This window comes from Thunnus thynnus, chromosome 7, assembly GCF_963924715.1.
Source record: "Thunnus thynnus chromosome 7, fThuThy2.1, whole genome shotgun sequence".
NCBI classification, from domain to species: domain Eukaryota; kingdom Metazoa; phylum Chordata; class Actinopteri; order Scombriformes; family Scombridae; genus Thunnus; species Thunnus thynnus.
The window spans coordinates 16,100,219-16,121,486 of record NC_089523.1 but is presented as its reverse complement, the minus strand read 5'-3'; the positions used below and the strand labels follow the sequence as shown (position 1 = coordinate 16,121,486).

Below are 21,268 nucleotides of genomic sequence, written 5' to 3'. Positions count from 1 at the left end.
CATTTAAAATAGTGTGTAGAACAACTGTGTTATTATGAAACCACATGGATGAGGGGGTAACATTGAACTGTCCAAGTAGTAGTAGTTATCTGTGTGAAATAGAGGGTACATGCTGTAGTAAAGTGTTATCATCCTTCACTACAAACACTTTCTCTTTTTTTATGTTTACTAAGGCATTTGTCACAGAAACAACAGTTCTTATGCAGGTTTGCATCGTTTCACACACTGGTTCCCCTTGTTTAAAAAAAAAAGGATCTCTCTCGACTGCTTGCAGAGATGTACCGCTGTCCTGACTAATACAATACTTCACTGAACAGCACCTGTATCACAGTTTAGTCAAGGCAGCAGTATTTCTATGTGAGCTTTTTTTAATAGGTTTTTAAAAGCAATGCGAGCCAATGACTCCAGGGTGTCTGCACATCCTGCAGTGAAACAGACAGCAGTGCCTTCTGAATGTGACAAATACATAGCCCTGATTTGGTTTTAGTTTTATCTAATGTGCAACACTTGTGCCAGCAAACGTGCCAGTATTTTCTGTCTTCTTGGTTGCTTCTAGGGAGATGCAGACATTATTATCCTTTTTATTCAGACAGCATTTGTTTTGTTGTTTCGAACAAGGCAGGGCCACTCAGTCACAATACACTTAATTTACTATTGGAAGACTGTGTTCACGATATCAATACATGTTTCTACATGAAATTCAACCATATTTCCAATTTTAATATTTGGTTGAAAATCTTTTGCCATCTTTTCCATCTTTCATGTATTTCTCTACTTCAAACTATCAAAGAAGACATAGACACACAAAAAAAGAAAAAAACAAAAGAAGTGCAGTGGCTGTCATTCTGCATTGAATGACCATAATTTGAACCCATAACACACTACAAATGAACAAATAAAAATCACACACAGCAAACGTTTGACTCATTTCACTACAGGAGGACAATGATAGCGTACTGATATTTCAACAGATGATGCAACAAGGTTACGGCATCTGATGAGTCATCTGGTGCAGAGACTGCATTGCTCACCAACACATGACAGTACGACAGCGTTACAGTGCCTTGAACCCACTATCAAGAAAGGCTGTATTTATGTTTCATTATTCACAGAGAAACTAGAAAATGAAGGGTGTATGATCATTAGATATCAAATGAGAAACATGTAAAACTGTTGAGGTCCTTTACTTTTGTCTGACTGCCCTGTTGTTGCATGAAAGAAAGTCGTGTTCAAGTTACGCCCAAGATTACAGCTAAATGTACAGTAAAGTCTAAACTAGTAATTCGTACACACACGTATGTCATGTTTCCTTGAATTTATTTATAAAAGTCATGGTCATGATGTCATAGGTGTAATAGTAGCCACGCCTGGGTGGTTGAGCCTCAGCATGCAGATGTCATGTTCAGCTTACTGTGACAAACAGACATGGTAAGGGGGCCTCAAGTTCTTTGCAATAGCTTTTACAGTAAGATTAAGTTTACAGAATAAATCTATCTTGACCACTATTTGCCAAGATGAACAACATCCTCTTGCTGCCAAACCACTGTGAAAACAAATAAACTGTAGAGCAAAATGATGTGTTTTAAATAAGAAAATATTCATGCCCAATAAAATAACCCTTTGTTGCATCAATATGAGTGCAAAGTTGCCTAATATAAGCTGAGCCTTGTTCTTTCTTCTGAGTCTTTCTGTGCACTGATATTTTACATGCTCATAGTCCCTAATGTATAAATAAAGTCTTCATGTGGAAATTGGCTAGCATGTGTTTACGCTACTTCACTTTCTGTTTAGGAAGAGGGATAGGCTCACGCTGTTTGGCAGCAAGGATAGTTAGGATTTAAAGGTTATTCAAGTTGACTTAGTGTGTTATGACTGCCTGGAGTCAATCAGGGTTAAGTCATGGCAGTGGAAATGGGAATACTGCCCATCTTTGCACTTCTTATTCAAGCAGTCTAGTTAGGCAGGGTGACATTGTTTATTCTTCTTAACATTATATTGTCAAGTCAGTGACCTGCAAGTTATTTGGTTATTAGTGTTTTATGGGCTTCTCCTTGTGAAACCTGTTTTGAGTTATGTAAGGTAACGATAGCGTCAGGCTGAGAGGTGTGAGCCTCATGTTGCAGACTTATAGTAGTGAAAGATGAATATGGTTGACGCTGACATTTATCAAGTTTTATTAGGGTGCGCGCAATAATTCACAACCCTGAATTTTTCATCAATTTTCTATAAAATTTGCAATCTATTTATCTTAGTTTGATTTATTTCTGAGCATGCATCACAAAGATCATGGAGTGTACCAGATGCATGGTACTACATCTAAACACAAATAGCATCATGGCTACCAATAGTGGAAAAAGTTATTTTTGTAGGGCAACAGCATAAGCCAAATCCCAAGTTAGGTTAAGGTGCTTTGTAGTTTGCATACAAACATTGTGACTCATGTATTACCAGTCGATCATTAACCTCAGCTGTTAGGATTGAGGCATTATTATTCGACATTATTAAAAGATTGAGCAAAGTTATGTCTGGTAATACATGCGTTTCCTGCAGTACATATTCAATTAAATGTCACCAGGATAGATTGACATAGACAGACATGAATGAGGTATATGATCCATGGTTTGAGTCAGGAATGAAGATGGGAATGCTAACAACAGTTAAGACTACCTGTGCCAGGGTCATTCTCATGGCACTGACGGGCGACGGCTCTATGTCCACCAACTGCTGCACCGAGCTCAGAGTCTGGCACACGCACGCGCACACACACACATACACAAAGGGAGGCACCCGTACGCCCACGCGCCCAAGGAGCAGCAGTGCAAGCACACAGACACACAAATACAAGGAGGGGTTAATGGAAAAAAGTTCAGGGAAAAGTGTTAGCAAAGGTTAAACAGGATTAGGAAGACACTGGGAAGGAATAGCATATCGTTTTACAGAGAAATGTTAGAATACCAGTATATGTAAAGTAAGAAGGAGATTAGAGTTTAAGAAAAACTAATAGAACACAGAGTGAAAGAGAGTACAGAGAGAAATTGGAAAGCTAAGACACAAAAAGCACAAAATGACTCACACACAGGAGAAAAGGATAGCTGCTGCACATAGAGGAATTAGGGGTCAGTGTCCACTGGGAGACATTTCTTCTTTAGCCAGCACTTAACAAGTCCCCAGAGGGGTGAGACAGCATGATTCCCACTGCTGTATTAGAGACTCTCTGCTGTACAGAGACTCTGATAAATTTAAAATATTTTTGCTATTCAGCAACCACTTGATTTGAAAAGACTTCTAGTCTAGCTCATGTAAATGATAAAGAAGCCAGCGCTACAAAGAGATGTTCCTGGTGGGCACACGACATTTGGCGTTAAAATTATTAAAATAAGAACACAGAGTAGATTCATGCTTCTACCATGCTCTCACCGGGCTCTAGTTAACTAGAAGACTTTGTCCTCAATTGTTAATCTAAAACAAAATCTCCAAAGGCTGGAAACAAAAGAACCAAAGATCTCTCTAGGGAATAAGGATGATCAGAGCTTTGGCTCTCTGTTTTCCAGCAAGGAAGGAGGCAAGCCTCTCAGTCCAAGATGTATTAATGGGATTCTCTCAAAATTATAGGAATAAAAGTATGTGAATTCCATTTCAGTGATCCAACAGTTCGAGATGAGCAAAGGAATTAATACACAGATAGAAAATTATTGGGGACAGAAAAAGTAAGAGGAGGAAAAAGCCCACATGTGGCAACACAAGAGGCTATTGACCTGCGTGTGTGTGTGTGTGTACAAGCATGTATGTATGCATGCCGTGTAAACAGGTTCATATACAAACAACACAAGTTCAACAACAAACTACTCTGAGCACAAGAACACGATGCCGCATATGTTCGCGAATATGTATACAGTGTCTCACCGTGTCACACTCGCTGGGTTGGAACTGGAAGTCGTGTGCTTTATGAAACACGGGGTTTTCCTGCATGAACAACTGCTGGTTGAACTCTTGTATTATCTGAGGGAGTGACAGAAGAAGACAGTTAATCCTGCGCATGCAGTGTATGCAGGTTTCCTGCTGTGAAAACTTGACAATATCAGAATCCACAGCAACCTCTGTGAATCCAAGCTGATCACAGCCTCCGTTCCCCTGTGAAGGAGCAAACTACAAACTTTTTAAAGCCACCTTTCAAGCCTACAAGCGGTGAGTGTTTCATTTGGTTTGAAGATTTCTGGTATCACATTAATGGCATCCATGTCAGGTCAGGACAGTAGAAGTTCCTTAAAAGATACTCGATGGAGTTTTTTACCACTATTACAAAATTTATGCGTCGGTTTAACATTATTCCGCTGAATTGAGATTTGGTGATGGTAAAGCACAAACGAACGTAGCAAAGAGAAGGAAGAAGAAGACTGCTAGCAAGTAAATATGAATGTAAACAATTCAACTGGCTTTGCACATATTTATGACAGAGGAAATGCCCTCAACACATTTGTTACACCTAAAGAATACACAATGCATTTTGGTGAGAAACACTGAATATAAACATAACTTTTGCTTGTTGACAAGAAAACGCCACAGGGCACCTTTAAGACAAAAAATACATACTAAAGCTAATATAACTCCAGTGAAGTACAGTATATTTGCCTGAGACAAAATCTGCTAGCTGGTGAGCACACACTGTTGATGAAAACAAATTGCAGTGTGACTATATGGAGGCAAATCTATCATTTTATCTTTGTGAACATTTTTGTTCTGTTGTTTTAATCGTGTCTTACTGACTGTGTGCTGCATTGTTCATAACACACTGTGTTTCTGCCTTTGTCTTTTGGTTTCCTTAGAAATGTCTTATTAGCATTCCAGCATTAATCATTTTGAAATTGTTTTTGTTGAAATGCTGAGTGCTAACAATGCTCCTAAATGCCAATCCTCGGCACAATTCCTCTACCATGTAATGTCAGAAAAATAGCCTGGTAGTGCCTAGTAATAACAAATGAACTCAAAATGTCAAGGTATCCCATTCATTTCACTGAACACATGCATATTGCTTTTGCAAAATAAGCAGCTTGATCATGCTATGGTGTCAAGAAGATTGATGGATATTCCCTAAAAACACTGTGTCTACAAGTTCTAACTAACAGACCACAGAAGGTGTGTGTCTCTCACCACATCTGACTCACCCTGGTGGATTTGTCCAATAGGAACTGGAAGGTGTTGTGTGTTGCTTGAGAAGCTTCTAGCTCAGTACGGCACAGCGCTACCAGGTAGTCTTTCACGTGCTCGTAGATCCTGCCATCCAAGGCCTAGAGGACAGAGAGAGGGGCACCAGGGGCAGAGGGGTTACAGTGAGGAATGGGTTAATTCCTTGTATTTCCATAATCTTTAGTATAAAGTACAAGGGAATCACAGACAGGAGAGAGAAAGAGCTGAATAAAGGCACTTACTAAAAAAATGCTTCTACACTTTGCCTTATTTCGAATCATCAACCTGCCAGCAAACATTCAACCTCAACTATTTTGTAACTAGGTGTTACAATGTTTGTGTCCTTGTTGTTTTTGAGCCTGGAGGAACACTTTACCTTCAGCAATAGTTTATTGGTTTAACTGGTGCAGGCAAGTTCTGAACATGAACATGGGTATGCAGTACTTCTCAGAAAAGAAGTTTCAGCATTGTTTCCCCTGAACTAGGGTGATGAGTGAATCTTTACTCCATTTGCAATAAAAATTACTATTTTACATATTTTCAATTTACATAGTCATGAATATATTTTGGGAAGAGACACAACAGCCTCACACAACATATAATCTTCTAATGCATAAATATGAATTCCAATGAAACTAGCTTTTGCAGTATGTGTCATTTGGCAAATTGCCCAAACTTTGCACAATATCAACAATCAAAAAACACTTAAATTGTGAGTGTCACAATAGACGACAAGCCCATACACATCCATAAGTCCACCCACACAGGTGTTTTCACTTATGTTGCCTGATTAGACCTCTCAGGACTGCGTGGATATGTGCAACCATTGATTGACGTCTTCCCCACTTTCCTGTTAGTTTTGTTGCACTTATTAGGGTGCAGACTGTATTTCGCTCCCCAATTATTTGTGAATTGACCCCACATCTTCCCGCAGAGTTCAATCTGATTGACAGGCGAAGCCATTCTCCAATATTCAGCAAGTTTGAGAGAGTGGGATTGAATACTCTAAGTGATGATTTTTTTCTATTCTTGTTTTGTATCCGCATGGTGAGATAATACAAGCAGCAATCTGTACAGTAACGAAGATTAATGACAGTAACACATGTGATAAGATTTGATCATTTACAACTTTGTGGACTGCTGTCGTTAGCCCGCTAGCCATGCTAGCTTCCATCTCTACCTATGGTATTTCCTGTCCAGCAAGTAAAATTAGGGAAACTCCCTAAAAGCTTGGTACTTCACCCGGATGGGCATGGTTTTGCAGGACATAGCAGTGCACACTTCAGCAAGCTCTGTGCCTGTCTCAGCCCATGTTCTGAGTACACGCTCATGAGTTTTCCCACGATGGAGGGTGAGTTATGTTAGTTTTGTACAAATAATGTAGGTTACATCTTTTAATTTGCACTATCCAGTCATGCTAACATGACGTAATATGTGTCCCATGTCATGTGCCATGAAAATATTAGATGAAATTTACTGGCTAGCTAATGTTAGCTAATTATTAACAAGCTAACTTTATGTGAACAGGTTTCCTTTGTAAACAAGTGTCACATGTGGAGAACTTGGTAATGTTTGCCCTGTGGAGCTATAAAAAATTAAGTTACTCTAGTCTATTGTTAATGTTAAATTGGTTAACCCTAATGTTAAATTATATAACCCTAACATCACCAGTTTGCCAACAAATTTAAAGTGAATCACACCTTATTTTTAGCTGTTCGATTTACAATCAGCGAATGAGTGTATGAGAGTTGAGTTATGTGTGTGTGAGTGAGAGTGAGAATGAGTCAAGTAAAATCACAGCGTGACAGGACAGTAATGTAAATCTTTGTTCTTTGGGTTTACATTTTATACATCTATCCTTGGTGCCTTCATATGGCCCTTTCTTATAATCCTAGGTCTAACAACTTGAAAGACTGCAGCAAACTGAGACAGCTTTGGTAAGTGGAGGACTACTCTAGAATAGAGATACCCACCTTTGTGTTACAAAGAGAGTCATTTTGACCTGCCAACATGACAAAGCACCTTGTAGAAGACCTTCTACAGCTAAGGTACATTGGCAAACAATATAATAGATATAGTACAGCTATTGAATAATGATCTTTTGAATTTAAATACTTTGATATCTGATCAGAGACTCAAATCTACAGGTTTATGATTAATTTTGCAAATCTAAGTTTGTACGGCTGCGCCAATCATTGACTATCTTGCCTAGCAGGAGCATTCTCTGGAACATGTATATACAAAAAAGAGGTTCCATGTCCAGAGAAGGAAGAAATTGGACTGTGCAGCAAAACTGTTTATTCAGCATTTAAAGAGGTGAGTTTTTAGTTTTATTTTTAAAGCCTGATTCCGTATTTGATTTCCGCAAAACTGAAACGATGAGGCTCTACTTTTGTATAACAGGCTTATCTTTCTACTGTGAATTATTGGAGTACAGGGCTCAATCTTTCCAATGCACTGTAAGAGTAAGCATGGTAACGTGGATGTTTTGCAAAACTTTTGTTTTTAAATTATTTTAGGTGTGACACATTTAGTGTCAAAGGAGATGCCTCCAGAGCCAGAAAAGAAGATGCCATGAGAAGGCTAATACAAAAATTGGCCCAAACAAACCCACCAACCTCAAAATTTATCCATGTCAAAATTCCACTGGTGGAAGTTAACCAAAACCACACCAATGATTCACGATGTTGCTATTCAAGACATATCCACCCTTAAGTGAAATCCAGGGGTTTGTAGGACTGGGAATAACGTCTGTCACATTTGTGAAAAGAGCCTTGAAGCAATAAGTGTTGACAGACCTGTGTGTGCATGACTTGCGCAAACACCATAAAGAAAACCAGTCCCACTTCCCATCTAACACTACATACAAATCAGAACTATATCCACATGGTATTGGCAGGTAGTTACTCTGCTCTTGACCAGGAAAAGGAGAGGAGAGTGGCAAAATGGAAGGAGGAAGATGATGGGAATTGCTTCTTCTTTAGGAAGTGCACTAAGGTACAAGATGACATAACTTCTCATCAGTTTCTCTTCATTCACAAACATGCATAAGAGATCAGGCCCCTGCAGAGATATGGAGACATGGTTCTATTGGATGCAACTTACTTCTAAATATTCCATGCTTCTTTTTTTTGGTGGTATGAGCAAACGTCAGCTACAAAACCGTTTCAGAACTTATAGGTAAGAACAAAACCTCCAAGTCAATCACAGAAGCACTGAACCTCTTGAAGACGAGGAACCCTGAGTGGATACCAAGGTACTTCATGGCGGATTACAGCGAGCAAGAGATGCAGGCACTTGCCCAAGTGTTTCCAACAGCAGAGACACACATCTGTGCATTCCACAGAGAACGGGCCTGGCTCAAGTGGACTAAAGATGGTGAGTTTTGGCACCAAGTCCACACATCCACACAAACACACACACAGAAGAGAGAGATAGATAGAGAGAGAGAGAGAGAATTATGGACTTTTTCATTCTGTGTTAATTGTTGCTGTGAAGAATAATCTATAGCTGTAAAGTGATATGGTCCAGCTGATAGTGATATTTCAGAGCCATTATCAGGTCTTATTGAACACTAACCAAAGTCTTCACATACCGTCAAAAACTTAAGATCTAGAAAAAGTATGAAATTTTTAAGTGGTAAATGTGTAGGAATCCTGAGTTAAACATGTCTTTCTTTATGTAGATGTAATGAAAACAGTGGAATACTGACTAAACGACCAAATAATGATTGTGACTGTAGGAAAGCACAAGCTTGCAGGCAGGAAACAGAAAGAACTGTTTGGGTCCAGACAGAGGAGAGCTGTTTGGTAGCAATAGGGACATTCGGGGAGTGTAGACAACGGAAAACTGAGGACATACGTTTAACAAAGATGGATTTCTACTAAAGAGGCAACATTATCAACATGCTAGTATTAACTAGGCTAATGGATGAAATTTTTTGCAGAGGAAAGGGTTGCACTTCAACAACATAATTTTCTGTGAAAATTAGTGCTAAAGTGCTGCACCAAAGCCATCCGATGAGCATATTCAAAAAAAGTAAAAGGTAGCACATCCCAAAATGTTTGTCAAAAATGACTAGATACTCACATATCACATGTTTATTTAGACACACATTACAAAAATAAACACTCACACGTTCTGGCACAAAGCCTTCATCTTACACCGGTTACTTGACGGCTGCCTCGCAGAACTGCAGCGGCATGTCTGTGTGTGCGATGTAAGTATTTTGTCATTTTTGACAAACATTTTGGGATGTGACAAACATTTTGAAAGATGAAATTTATTGTTGGTTTATCACTCCAAAATCTGACATTTAGGCCCTACTGCTGAGACAACATTTAAAAGGATGTTGCCTAGATTCTTCTCATTTTTAAGACTCAACTTTTTACAATATCCAGCAACTGCATCTATCCCTTGCTATCAAACCAGGTTGTGGGTTTTTCTGGAGAAATGTGTAAGCTGTGTTTAAATGTTTCGGGGATGGGAGGGTGTCTTTGGGGATATCTAATTATTAGACAGAATTATAATCTTTTTTTCTGGTTCCTTTTCAGAAATGGTGCAGAGCTTACACTCCTGAGGCATTTAATATTTCAGTGATCACCAACAATGGTGTCAAAACCATGAACAAAAATCTCAAGGCTTTTTACCTGAAAATCTCAGACACTTTAATCTTTAGTTGAGACTATTGTTAGAGAATTCATTCCTGAAAAAATTAAAGATTATGAGAGGTTGAATTATAGATATACAACAAGCCACAAAGGCTACAATAAGGATTTACCAGTCTTCCTACAAAACCGGCCAAGAAATGTGGACCTGCACTGTCTGAAGAGCATCGGTTCTGCTTCCCATTCCAGCACCCAGGATATCGTGGACAGAGATGATGGTGCATGATTAGTCAGGAGTGAGCAATCTCACATCTTTTACTCTGTGGACCTCAGAGGGCCATCGTGTGAGTAGGGAGCATTTCAGGAGTCTTTCCTACCCTGCAAACACATGTTTGCCATTTTTAACTGCACCAAACACTCATGGGATTCTCTACTTCCAACATATACACAGTCTCCATAACTTTATCTAAACACCCTTGAAGATAGAAGAGAGGATAGTGGATGGATACAGAGGAGGGGGAGAGAGCATGGTGGATGGGTGAAGAGAGGGAGAAAAAGAGAACATCATGGACAGACACAGCGCAAAGGACAACATGTCACGGTGCATTAAATCTTCAAAACTTGCATTCAGAGAGGAACTGAAGAAGTTAACCTGTGATTCATATTCATGTGAAGACCTGACTTTCGAAAGATCAACTGAAGCACTGATGAATCTCAGAAAATCCTTCATAACACAGTGCAGGAGAGAAAACAGCTTCGTGCTAAATAAACAACATGAAATAGTTATGTTCAGAAATGACTGTGAAGTTCTTTGGGCTCTGCCACTTAATAAACTAAGGGCAAAACAAACCAAAAAATGGAAGTGAAACCAGGGAATGTTGTAATTTTTCTGCTTGCAATATTCGATAAAACGCAAAACATGATTAGCCTTTTGTATTAATTTCAGTGAGGCTGTACACGGTGGGAAAAAACAGGGAAGAAAATATCTAGCGTAGAATTGTGTTGTGACACAGATGTTTCCTCTCTCGTCTTGCAGCCCAAGGATGTGAATCTGATCCTTTCCAAAATGTGCCGAAATCTATGTCAGTCCTACATCTGTCAACACGCTGGTAAAGTCTGTAGTGGATTGCTGTGTTACTATAACATTGTGCCACCTGCATTTTTGGCTTTCTTGTTTTTTTATTCAATTAATGAATTGTATTTTTGTTTTATCTCACAGATGGGTGAAATGCTGCAGCAGTATGAGAGAAACATACATGAGCTTACACTTCAATATAAGCTAGGTTATGTGTGGAGATGTGTGTCATATATGAACAGTTAATTGTGCAGATGTATGTCTGTGTATATATGAATGTATACATAATATTCTATTAAAGTATTCCTATAATCTGTATATTTGGTCATGCATTTGTGTACAATAATAAAAATAAAAATAATTCTTGTGTGTGCCTTGTAAGCCTGTATGGGCTGAGCATCTTGAAGCCCTCAGTTATTTTTAATGACATGTTATGACAAACACTAATATAACCAAACTATGAGACCCAAGGAGTTGCAACATACACAATTGCATGATTGCACCAACTGAAATGTAGTTTGGTGAGGAGTTCCCAAACTTTTCCATGTTAGGGACCCTAAAATAAATAGAACAGAAACCTTTTGGTGTGGAACCCTGACAAGAGGTATCCTACCCCTGGCAATAAGTGAGGAAGGTAGAGTGTACTTGGTCTGTGACCTGGGAGATGATGAAAATAAATTGCACTTATTTTTATTGTAGGCTACTCTATATGATAACCTGCATGCGCCTTTGTAAGAATGCAGAGCAAAAATCCTGAACTATTTTGGTTCGTTGAAAATGAGAACTTAGACTGAGTGGCAAAGTGTTTTATTTCTAAAGCTTGGAAAATTAGGCAAACTACACATACACGCATATAATATGAAATCAGTTTATTTGATGCATGTCAAGTATGAAGGCATACAGAGTATGCTATTCATTTTTTCCTATAATTTGTATATTTGGTCACACACCTATGTATATGGAAATTGATAAGCTGCCTCGTAAGCCTGTCTATTGATGTAAGATACTACATTGATATCAGAATACAGATCCCCCATCTGAGTAGATTTTTGTTGTTGGACATAATTTTGTCCATCTAAATGTCACTATATTTTAGCCCTATTTAGTTGTACCTATTTTCCAGTATAACGTTATGATGGTCAATTTGAGAATTTATCAACAGTCAGGTAAAAGTCATTTGAAAATCTCCAGGGAAGTACGGTGGCGGTTGCAGCCGTGCCAGCAGTATAAGGAGCAAAAATCTATGTGTATCTTTGTAAATTGATGATCACAAAAAAATTTAAAAATTCATCTCTGTTTAAAATTACAGTTAGGTGTGAGTTCTCCTGTAGGTTTAATCTTGGGGTTAAGGCAAACATTAGGTTGTTAATAAACAACTTTTTAGGTTATGGTTTTGCTATATTATCCAAAAAGTGACAAGACGACAAGAACATGCATCAGGCACACAACACTGTGTGTGACGCAGGTCGTAAGGCACCGTGCCCGGGTGAAATAACAAGTTTATAGGGAGGCCCTAAATTAAGCCAGCCAGAATCCGGTCTGACTTCACCTTTAGGGTGGAACAATTTACCCTGTTATTATTCTAGTATTTTGTGATATTTTGTGATATCACGTAATTCAAGCAATCAATCAATCAGCCAGAGTGATTGAAAACACTTGTGCTTTATCTTTCAAAGCAGATGTTTCCGAGAGAATTTGCTTACAGCGAGTACCACATTATTGCTGTTAATTTCATCAAACGTGCATTACTGTGAAAATATACATTAAGTACCAGATCCATGGATATAAAATGTGTGCAATTTAAATAAAGTTCAACTATATGTAAATAGCAATCGATATATATATATATATATATATATACACACACACACACACAATCATACACCACTGGCCTGGCACTGTCACCACCCAAGTACACTTTCATTTTCAAGTCATTTTCATGACTTCAAATACATAAATGAATGGAGAAAGAAAGAGAGACAAACAATGTAAAGGCAAGAGTGAGGTGGCAGAAAGTCAAAGGAAGGACGGAAACCCAGCAGATGTTATCATTTGACAGCTGTTATCATTAGAGGTTCTGATGCTCTGATATAAAGACATTTTAATGAAGTATGCAGTCCAAATGAACAGCCTTTCTATGTGGAGCTGGGGTGGCACTGCCAAGCTGTATAGGCCACACTGCCAAACAGATCAGACAGAGAGGAAAGAGAGAGAGAGAGACAGAACGAGAGAAAGAGAAGCTAATGGAGAGGAGGAGGAGAGGAGGCAAGAGAGGAAGAGTAAGGATTTTAAAGGGTATAAAAGGTATTAGTGGGTGAGCGCAAGAAAGAGAAACAGACAGAAAAATGTGTGTGTGTGTGTGTGTGTGCATAAAGTGTTCTCTGGATAGCGTTCTCACAGCTGCAGGGAAAGGTGAAGGGGTTCAGATTCCAATTCAACAAAACACAGAGACCGCAGACACACACACACACACACACACACACACACACACACACACTCTCTCTAAAGTACTCAGACGTGCATACTCTCTTTTGGCCAAAGTACTTTATAAAAGCTCACACTCTCAGGAATCTACATACACTCTGTGCTGGCCAGGGGGTGTTTTACTGTAGGCCAAGTCTACAAACATCTATAATGTCTTTTACTTACACAGACAAACAAAAAATGCATTTTCATATGCGCTTAAATCCCACAAATATAGCATGTGCACAATTGCACACACACACAAACACACACACAAACACACACACATACAAAACATACTTATACAACAATGGGATACTGACAAGGAAATTATGTCATTATGGGTGGGTTGTTGGCCGACTTCTTTCTAAATGTTCCCTTATCATTCTTCTCATTTCCTCCTCCTCCTTTCTTCTTCTCTCTTCCTCCCCTCCTTCTTTAATCCATTTACGGTAGTGTTGAAACGGAGTGACTCAGCTTCCAGAAAAAGCCCCATATCATAGTCAGTGGGTGTGTGTGTTTTTGCGTGTGTGTTTGGGCTGAATGACTGCATCAGCCTGAACAATGAGCACAGCACAGCGAACCAGACAGTGGAGCAGAGGTGTAAGTTTAAGTGTGTGTGTTTGTGTGTGTGTGTGTGTCTAGCAGGGGAATTTAAAGATGGACAGTAATAACGGTGTCAATTGCCAACAGCAGAGGGAGATGTGGAGCAGTCTGTTCTCCCGCTGCCCTTTCACTACAGCTGTCGCATTGACAAGGACAGTAGCACTCAGTGTAAGATGTATGTTACTGTTGCAGCCTCAGTCAGCACAGTCAGTATTTATGAAGATAACTTCAGATCTAAACTAAAAGTCTCCTCATCCCTCATCCACATAAAAATAAATTATCTTTTAGTCATCTTTTCAGATTCAGTTCATTATCTTCTGTAAAGTTTGACATAAGATCAAACTTAAGGTAGAAAAAGTCTCAAGCTAACTAGCTAGCTAAAGGGGGTTGATGAATTTCCACTACCTGTACTTTTGCTGATGTGGTTATGCATATATTGTTTGGCTGCAAGTGTTATGTCCGCCATTGATGCTGCTTTCTGGACTGTGTTTCTCCATGTCACAAAAAAATGTCCTGGACTGTGAAAGGAACAGGTTCTTTCTAGTGATGCAGATTTCACTCCCTCTTTTTGGAGTGTTGTTATCACTTTCAAGACCTGTAAACACTACGAGTAAACCTGCAGCTCAGGGAGACGGAAAGGATGAGCAGATTGGTCTCCTCTAGCACTGTCCTTTATTCTCCGTGTGTGTTTGCGTGCATGTATTTGTGTATGTGCATATTTCCCTGCAGTCTTGTCCTTCTGTCACAAGGAGCTAAGGATGTATTATTCAGGATGGCCTCATAGTATAGATGCTCATGAACGCCTTAGGCAGAGTATGTGAGAGAGAGGGAGAAGGGGAAACAGAAAGAAGAGACAGAAACATAGAGGGAAGGGAAGCTGAAAATAGCGAGGGAAAGAAATTACATGAAGAGCAAAAAAAGCAAAAAAAAAAAGAAGGCAAAAAAGTAGAAGAATAGACACAGATAGAAATATTAAAGAGCTTCACTTAGAATTTTCTAACTGAATACATACAACTTAACTTGTGGACAGACAAACAAAAGAAAAATAAAAGTAGCAACATTACAGATGCAAAGTCACCCTGTGTGTGTGTGTGTGTGTGTTTTAACTGCCTAATCAGAGTCAATCCTGAGGCTGATGTCTGTCATCTTAAAGAAAACACCGCACATGTGACGTCTGTCTGCATGTACATGTGTGTGTCACACAAACATGTCTTTAAACATGTATTTAAAAAGATGACATCACCCTAACTTAGCTGTTTAAGTTGTTAAACACACAGCAGCTGAGGTGTGTCTGCCTGTGTACAAGTGTGTGTGTGTGTGTGTGTGTGTGTGTCTGTCTGTCTGTGTGCATGTCTAATAATTAGATTGCTACCAGATGAAGGCAATACTCCCAGTATCACAATTGTTGCAGTTTAACTGGATTATCTTTGTTCAGTGAACGCGAGCTGATCAGCAGACCTGGATTTCTTATCTTGTAAACTACACTGGAGAGTAGATATTTTAGTCGGATTTCTTGCTGTGTTTTGACTTTGTGCGTGCACCAGAAAGGTCATGTAGTACCAGATGGAACTTTGTGTTTCTACAAACAAGCAGCAGCATAGCTAACAGTGGAAAAAATAGAGGGGGTGACAACAAATTTGCTTCTGTATCACGACTTAAACTTCAAGTAACCAAATTTAAGTAAACATGATGACTTACAGCGATGGGGATATAGCTGACTTACAAATGAGTCACTCAATAAAATTTCTAAACCTACATGTGGAGCTGCAACAATTATTCAATTAATCGATTAGTTGATCGACAGAGAATTAATTGGTAATTATTTTGATAACTGAATAATTGTTTTAGTCATTTTTTTTCAGAAAAATGACAACTATTTGCTGGTTCCAGCTTCTTAAATGTGATGCTTTATACAACATACAAAATACTAAGTGAATTTCTTTGGATCTTGGACTGTTGATCAGACAAGACATTTGAAGACATTACCATGGGCTCTAAGAAATTCTAGCCTGTATTTTTTTACAGTCTTTTGACGTTTTATAGACATAATGATCAATCGATTAATCAAGAAAATAATCAGCACATTAATCAATGATGAAAATAATTAGTTGAAATGTTAGTGCAGCCCTGTCTGCATCCCACAACCATATAAACAGAAGACAAACACATCAGAATCAAAGTCTCAAACCACAAAATTACTGTATTTCTAGGTACCTTCTCTCCACATCAAGCTCAGAAAGTTCACGGTCATGCACAGTTGTACATCATATGTGTCAGATGTGATTATGAAACCCAAAATAGTATCTGATTCATTTCTTATTTCAACCCAAAGTTGAGAACGCAGCAGCTTCATTTGCATGAAGCCTTTCCGATATGCTAACAGTATTGAAAATGATAAACTTCCCCTACAGCTCTCTGATTATTCCTTTTGCTCTTGGTGCAGTTCAGTCAACAATTTACAATTTCATGCCTACCGATCATTTGGTAAGAGCACACATCAGGATGGCTCATTTTGCAGGGTTTTTTCTTCAAATAAGCCCCTCGCAAATCATAAATCCAAAGAACTTTATGGCTCTTTGAAGACTCAAAACTGTGAAATCATCACTTTTTATGCATGATTTTTTCCCCTTCAACTACTTCACTGATACTGAAAGGGAGTCAGACTGTGTGCACTGACAAAAGGAAGACATTTTATCCTAAATTGAGCTTCAATTCAAAGTAGTTCCCCACTTTGAATTCTAGGACCCAAAAAATGTGTCTCCATTCCTGGAAAATCCCTCTGGGTATTATCAGTGCGTGAGATTCTTAAGCCAGAACGTGAAGTGAAAAAAAAAGTCCCTATGGCATTACAAAACTACTGTTTCAGTGGCCTGGTTTCTATTTTGTACAAATTTACTGTTTTACTAAAATACCCAAGTTCATGAAAAGGACTTGTGGAATCTGGATTTTAGGTGGATTCTCTCAAACCCCTTTCAGTTCTTTTTATAAATACCTGTATGCAGTGCAGTAGATCTGTATGGTAGTAGCGGTCGTGGTGAGCGTTGGCAGCAGCTAGAGTTAGCAAGTAGTCATTCCTGGCCTGTGTTGCCTTCGAGTTACAGTCACTTCTCTTAGCTTTCAACTGAAAAGAAAGAGACAACATTCCAATACTGCATTACAGTAACAGACTGGAGGCTTAAGGTTTTCTAAGTGGAAAGAATTAGTCCCTTCTTGGATTCTTGGCTCATTAAAGGTGTAACATGATACAACAACACATTTTTGTTTTTGTATCATGGTTTAAAAGAGTTTTCTTGAAAACTCTGGGAGCGATTATGTTGTGTTTGTGTGTGCATGTCTTTGTGAGGGAGCCCTCTTACCTTTACACTTGCTTTCTGTAAACTAATTCTTGACTGAAATAGACCCAGTTTAGACCTGAAAAGGAAACACAGAACAGAGAAAGCTAGGGCAATTCATCTTGATGGATAATCTTCAACATCTAAAAATGCAAAGTTTTTGTTTAATTGCCACTGCTATCAAAACTATCAGGTTTAATTCAATAAATAAATACAAAGTAATCTGTGCTTGCACACTTAAAAAAATAAACAAAAAAGTGTACATTCGATGTTTTTGACACCTCCTTTGACTATCATTTTACATTTAATTACAGTAATTGTACACTGACAATGAATTAAGATAGAAAGAAGACAAAGATCCAGGGATTCCTATTTAATAATAACTCTGATCTCTAACCTCAAATTCAGAGCAGGCATCATAAATTGACCTTGAACAGGCTAGAGCCTGGTGGCAATAAATCTCAGCCTGATCCGGCCGTCAGGATTTATTGATGGTGACATCAGAAAGGGCTGTCTGATAAAGTGATGTGTGGCCTTCTTTTTGTTGTTGTACTGTGTTTATGTGCACAGATGCAGGCCGCATGTAACGTAACTCATCACACATACAGATGCAAAATGTATTAGGAGTGTGTGAGCATGTCTGTCGCTTGCCTATGTGTCTCTGCTGATGTCACCGTGTTAAATGTGCCAAGAGGTGTTAAAGGTACAAAATGAGTGCTGTGCCTCTGTATTCACAACAATTTCTTCCTGTGTGTTCTTTGCGCCCGACAATGACTAATGTCTCACCATTTTTCTCCACTGTAATACACACACACACACACACACACACTCACACACACACTCACGTAATGGCACAGCAGTAATGCAGCAATTCCTTTAGCTGTGACTTTCTACTGAGTGATAGAGAACAAAAAAGAGTTGACTGGCCAATCGATGTGGGCGCTAACCAGAGCCAAGAATTCAATGAAGTGAAAATGTCTACTAGCTACTGATACCAAAGGCTGGGAGGAAAAAGCACTCATCAGCACTGGATCAAACTTTGGTACTAATTATGGTATTGCACAGTTTTAAAAAGTTGAATTCTCCAGTTCTCTACGATTCAGTGGTCTATTGTTTAAGAGAGCTTACTATGTTATGAAGAGCAAATGATAAGACACTAATGTCACATTAAAAACCTGATATATTTTGCTCTGCCTTAAAAGAGCAGATTTGAATTTTAAATATCTACACACTTGATTTAAGTTTAGTTTATTGGTTGAATTTACACCAACACAACCGCACTCACCAATGTTACTAAACTAAGACTCAACACTTGTGGTGTTTTGGTCTCTTGTTTAGGTGTGTATTTACTTTTGTCTGACTCTCTCTTACACACAACACACACACTGTATGTAATTGATTGCTTCTTTCAACTTAGATGATGTTTCTGCTTCCCACCCTATCTCTCTCTCACGCACACATAGGCTCTCTCTGTGAGGTTAACCAACTCTGTTTTCATGATGGTATTCTTTTTGACAATGGAGACCATCTGTTTAGTCATCCCATTTCTATATTTACGTACATCCCTGCAAACACACACATGCTCGGTGCCGGGGTGAACTTACTTGGCCTCTATATCAGCTTTCTCTCGTACGGCGTGGGCAACCTGCTCGCAGTCGTAGTATTTTTTCTTGGCTTTGGCCAACTCCTTCACCGACTCCTGCAGCTCTGCCTGAATGCCACTCAACTGATCTATGGTCTGTGAAGAGAAAAAAGGGAAAATAGGGAAGCTAGGACGACCAACGTCAGTCACGTTAACTCAGTCTGAGTGCATAGAACGATGTTGCAGAGAGGGATAGAGAACAAAGATTGCTTGAGGAAAATATGACTAACTCCCACTGTCCATGTATCCACTCACCTTTTTGAGCTGCTGTTCCTTGTAGAGTCTAACAGTCTTAGCAGGCTCTGAAACCTGACTCTTGTAGTTGTCACACACATTGAGCCTGGACTGGCTCACCTGCACTGTACCTTCTAAGTAGGACCTCCACACTGCATACACATTTCTAATTAGAGAGAAGAAGCACAGAAGCACTGTATTGTTACTGTTCTGTAACGGACAATCCCCCCAAAAGCAATTAGTTAGAAATTCATAAACTTCTTCTGCAAAATGGCAACATTTTTAAATTCCCTATACCGCTGCGTGGCAGCCACTGTGGGACTGAGAAACACATGCATACCCGACTATATCAGAGCAGGAAGGGGCATCTGTGTGTGTAGAGATGTTGCTGTATCTGCTAGAACCAACAAACATAAAGTGTGAACTGTGAGTGAACTGAGTTAATTTCTTCATCTCTGGTTTTTGTGACAACACTTTGGAGTTTTATATTTCAGTGCTGTGTGCCACAGAATCTTGGAAAAAGCCAACAGACTATGTATTTGGATTTCATCTGAGTTGTGCAGCTGTTTGTAGGTGCAAGCTATTCAGAAAAGACTGTGAGAACATAGCAACAGCAACCAACATTAGTTTCTAACTTTATGGAAATATGGTTGTATATTTCTTTAAGTCATACAGACACACACACACACATGTACCTACCTGTAGTCTGTTCTCTGGTCATCAGGGTTGATTCCAGGCCAGTCCCTCTTCAAGTACTGACTGGCTAACTTCTGCAGAGCCTGAAAACACAAAAAAATAATGAAAATGATTAGAGTAACTCCTGTTTTCAAATTAGGAAAATGCTGAATTTATTTTATTTTTCAGTTTAATGCACTGATTGAGAACAGTGGATGAACTGTTGACCAGTACTACATTTAAAGTGTATAATATTTGATGATTTATGCTTTAATACGATTTACATAGATACTAAGTTGAAGTATTTTACACTGCAGACTGTATATAGGTCAAGACTTTACTAGTACAGTAACCCACTGCGAACAACTAGCTATAATATGGCTGGTTTGGATGTTACTCAAGCTAGGTCACGTCATGTGTGCTGTTTTCATTTGTACAGCTAAAATCTTGACTTTTGCACTCAGCCAACAATCCTACTATTAACTGAATCGCCTCATCGTCAGCAACAGTGAATCCCCAGTCAGCTCCTGCGAGTACGAGCAGAAACGCAAGGGCTGCAAGAAAGGGTAACCTACATCTTCTGGACTGGGTCACTGTGTCAGTAGCGGCAACTAGCAGACACTCTTTCCTTGTGTCGCTGTGTATTTGTGTGAATGTACAGTATGTATATGTACGTGTGGGGGGTGGGAGAGCAAATCCTCATTAATAAAACAGTTGTTAACGAACTAGAACAACAACTACAACGACCCAAACAGGACAAAAAAGAGCTTAGGGACACACTCCCGCAAGCCACGTTCTTCAAATCTTCTATCCCTCCCAAACAGATCTACATAGATCCTCCTCTTTCGCCCAATCAACAGCTCTCAGCTTTCGATCCTTCACTCTCCAGCTCTAATGTCTATAAATCTCACAGGCCTATTTAAAATGTATTTCCCCATATCTCAATCCTCTCTCCACTCTCCCTCTCTCTGTCATCAAGCCGTTGGGTTGTCTTTATTTTTAAATTTCTACCCCTCTTTCACTCGTTATAAATATTTCAATGAATCACCTTCTATCTCTCTCTCAGCTTGCCCTTTTTACCTTTCGCAGATGGTGAATGAGGCCATTATCAAAACATCAAGCAGCTTGTTCTTTTGGTCCCTGGACCTTAAATTTATTTCCCTCCAGCTGAAATACAGGCCTGTGTCCTGTGGGAAACAATGCCCCACTGAACCCTGGCACCCACCAGCTAAATCCTCCAGAGGAAGGGGAGAGTCCGGCTTGTTCTACATAGAAGTAGAAATCTTGAAACCACTCCCCATTACCTCTGCAGTTTTCCTGTTTGTGTAAATTGGCAGTCAGTGGAGTAAATATTTTGTCGTAGATTAAATTGAGTGCAAAGGTCAGTGCTACTTTGAGTCACAGTGTGTCATAATTGCTATGAAGTCATTTTAAACACATTCTAGAAGAA

The 21,268-nt window shown here is 39.1% G+C and overlaps 1 protein-coding gene and 1 long non-coding RNA gene across 4 annotated transcripts in view; one reads left to right on the top strand and one right to left on the bottom strand.

Annotated features, from left to right (window-relative positions):
* Nucleotides 1–21,268, bottom strand: part of LOC137186000 (F-BAR and double SH3 domains protein 2-like) — an 80,256-nt gene that overhangs the window by 22,877 nt on the left and 36,111 nt on the right. For both annotated transcript variants that reach the window (XM_067594597.1, XM_067594598.1), the window contains exons 4-10: nt 19,843–19,922; nt 19,165–19,309; nt 18,872–19,005; nt 17,292–17,346; nt 16,928–17,056; nt 5,163–5,285; nt 3,904–3,999 (exon numbers count right to left, since the gene is read on the bottom strand). In XM_067594597.1, coding sequence (XP_067450698.1) covers nt 3,904–3,999; nt 5,163–5,285; nt 16,928–17,056; nt 17,292–17,346; nt 18,872–19,005; nt 19,165–19,309; nt 19,843–19,922 — 762 coding nt within the window. The remainder of the gene's footprint in view (nt 1–3,903; nt 4,000–5,162; nt 5,286–16,927; nt 17,057–17,291; nt 17,347–18,871; nt 19,006–19,164; nt 19,310–19,842; nt 19,923–21,268) is intronic.
* On the top strand, nt 5,940–11,183 carry LOC137186723 (uncharacterized). Of its 2 annotated transcripts, none has more exons than XR_010929086.1 (5): nt 5,940–6,535; nt 7,080–7,121; nt 7,400–7,500; nt 10,828–10,900; nt 11,011–11,183. It is a non-coding gene; the product is annotated as an uncharacterized lncRNA (long non-coding RNA). The 2 variants fall into 2 exon arrangements; XR_010929087.1 differs by having other exon boundaries at nt 7,397–7,500.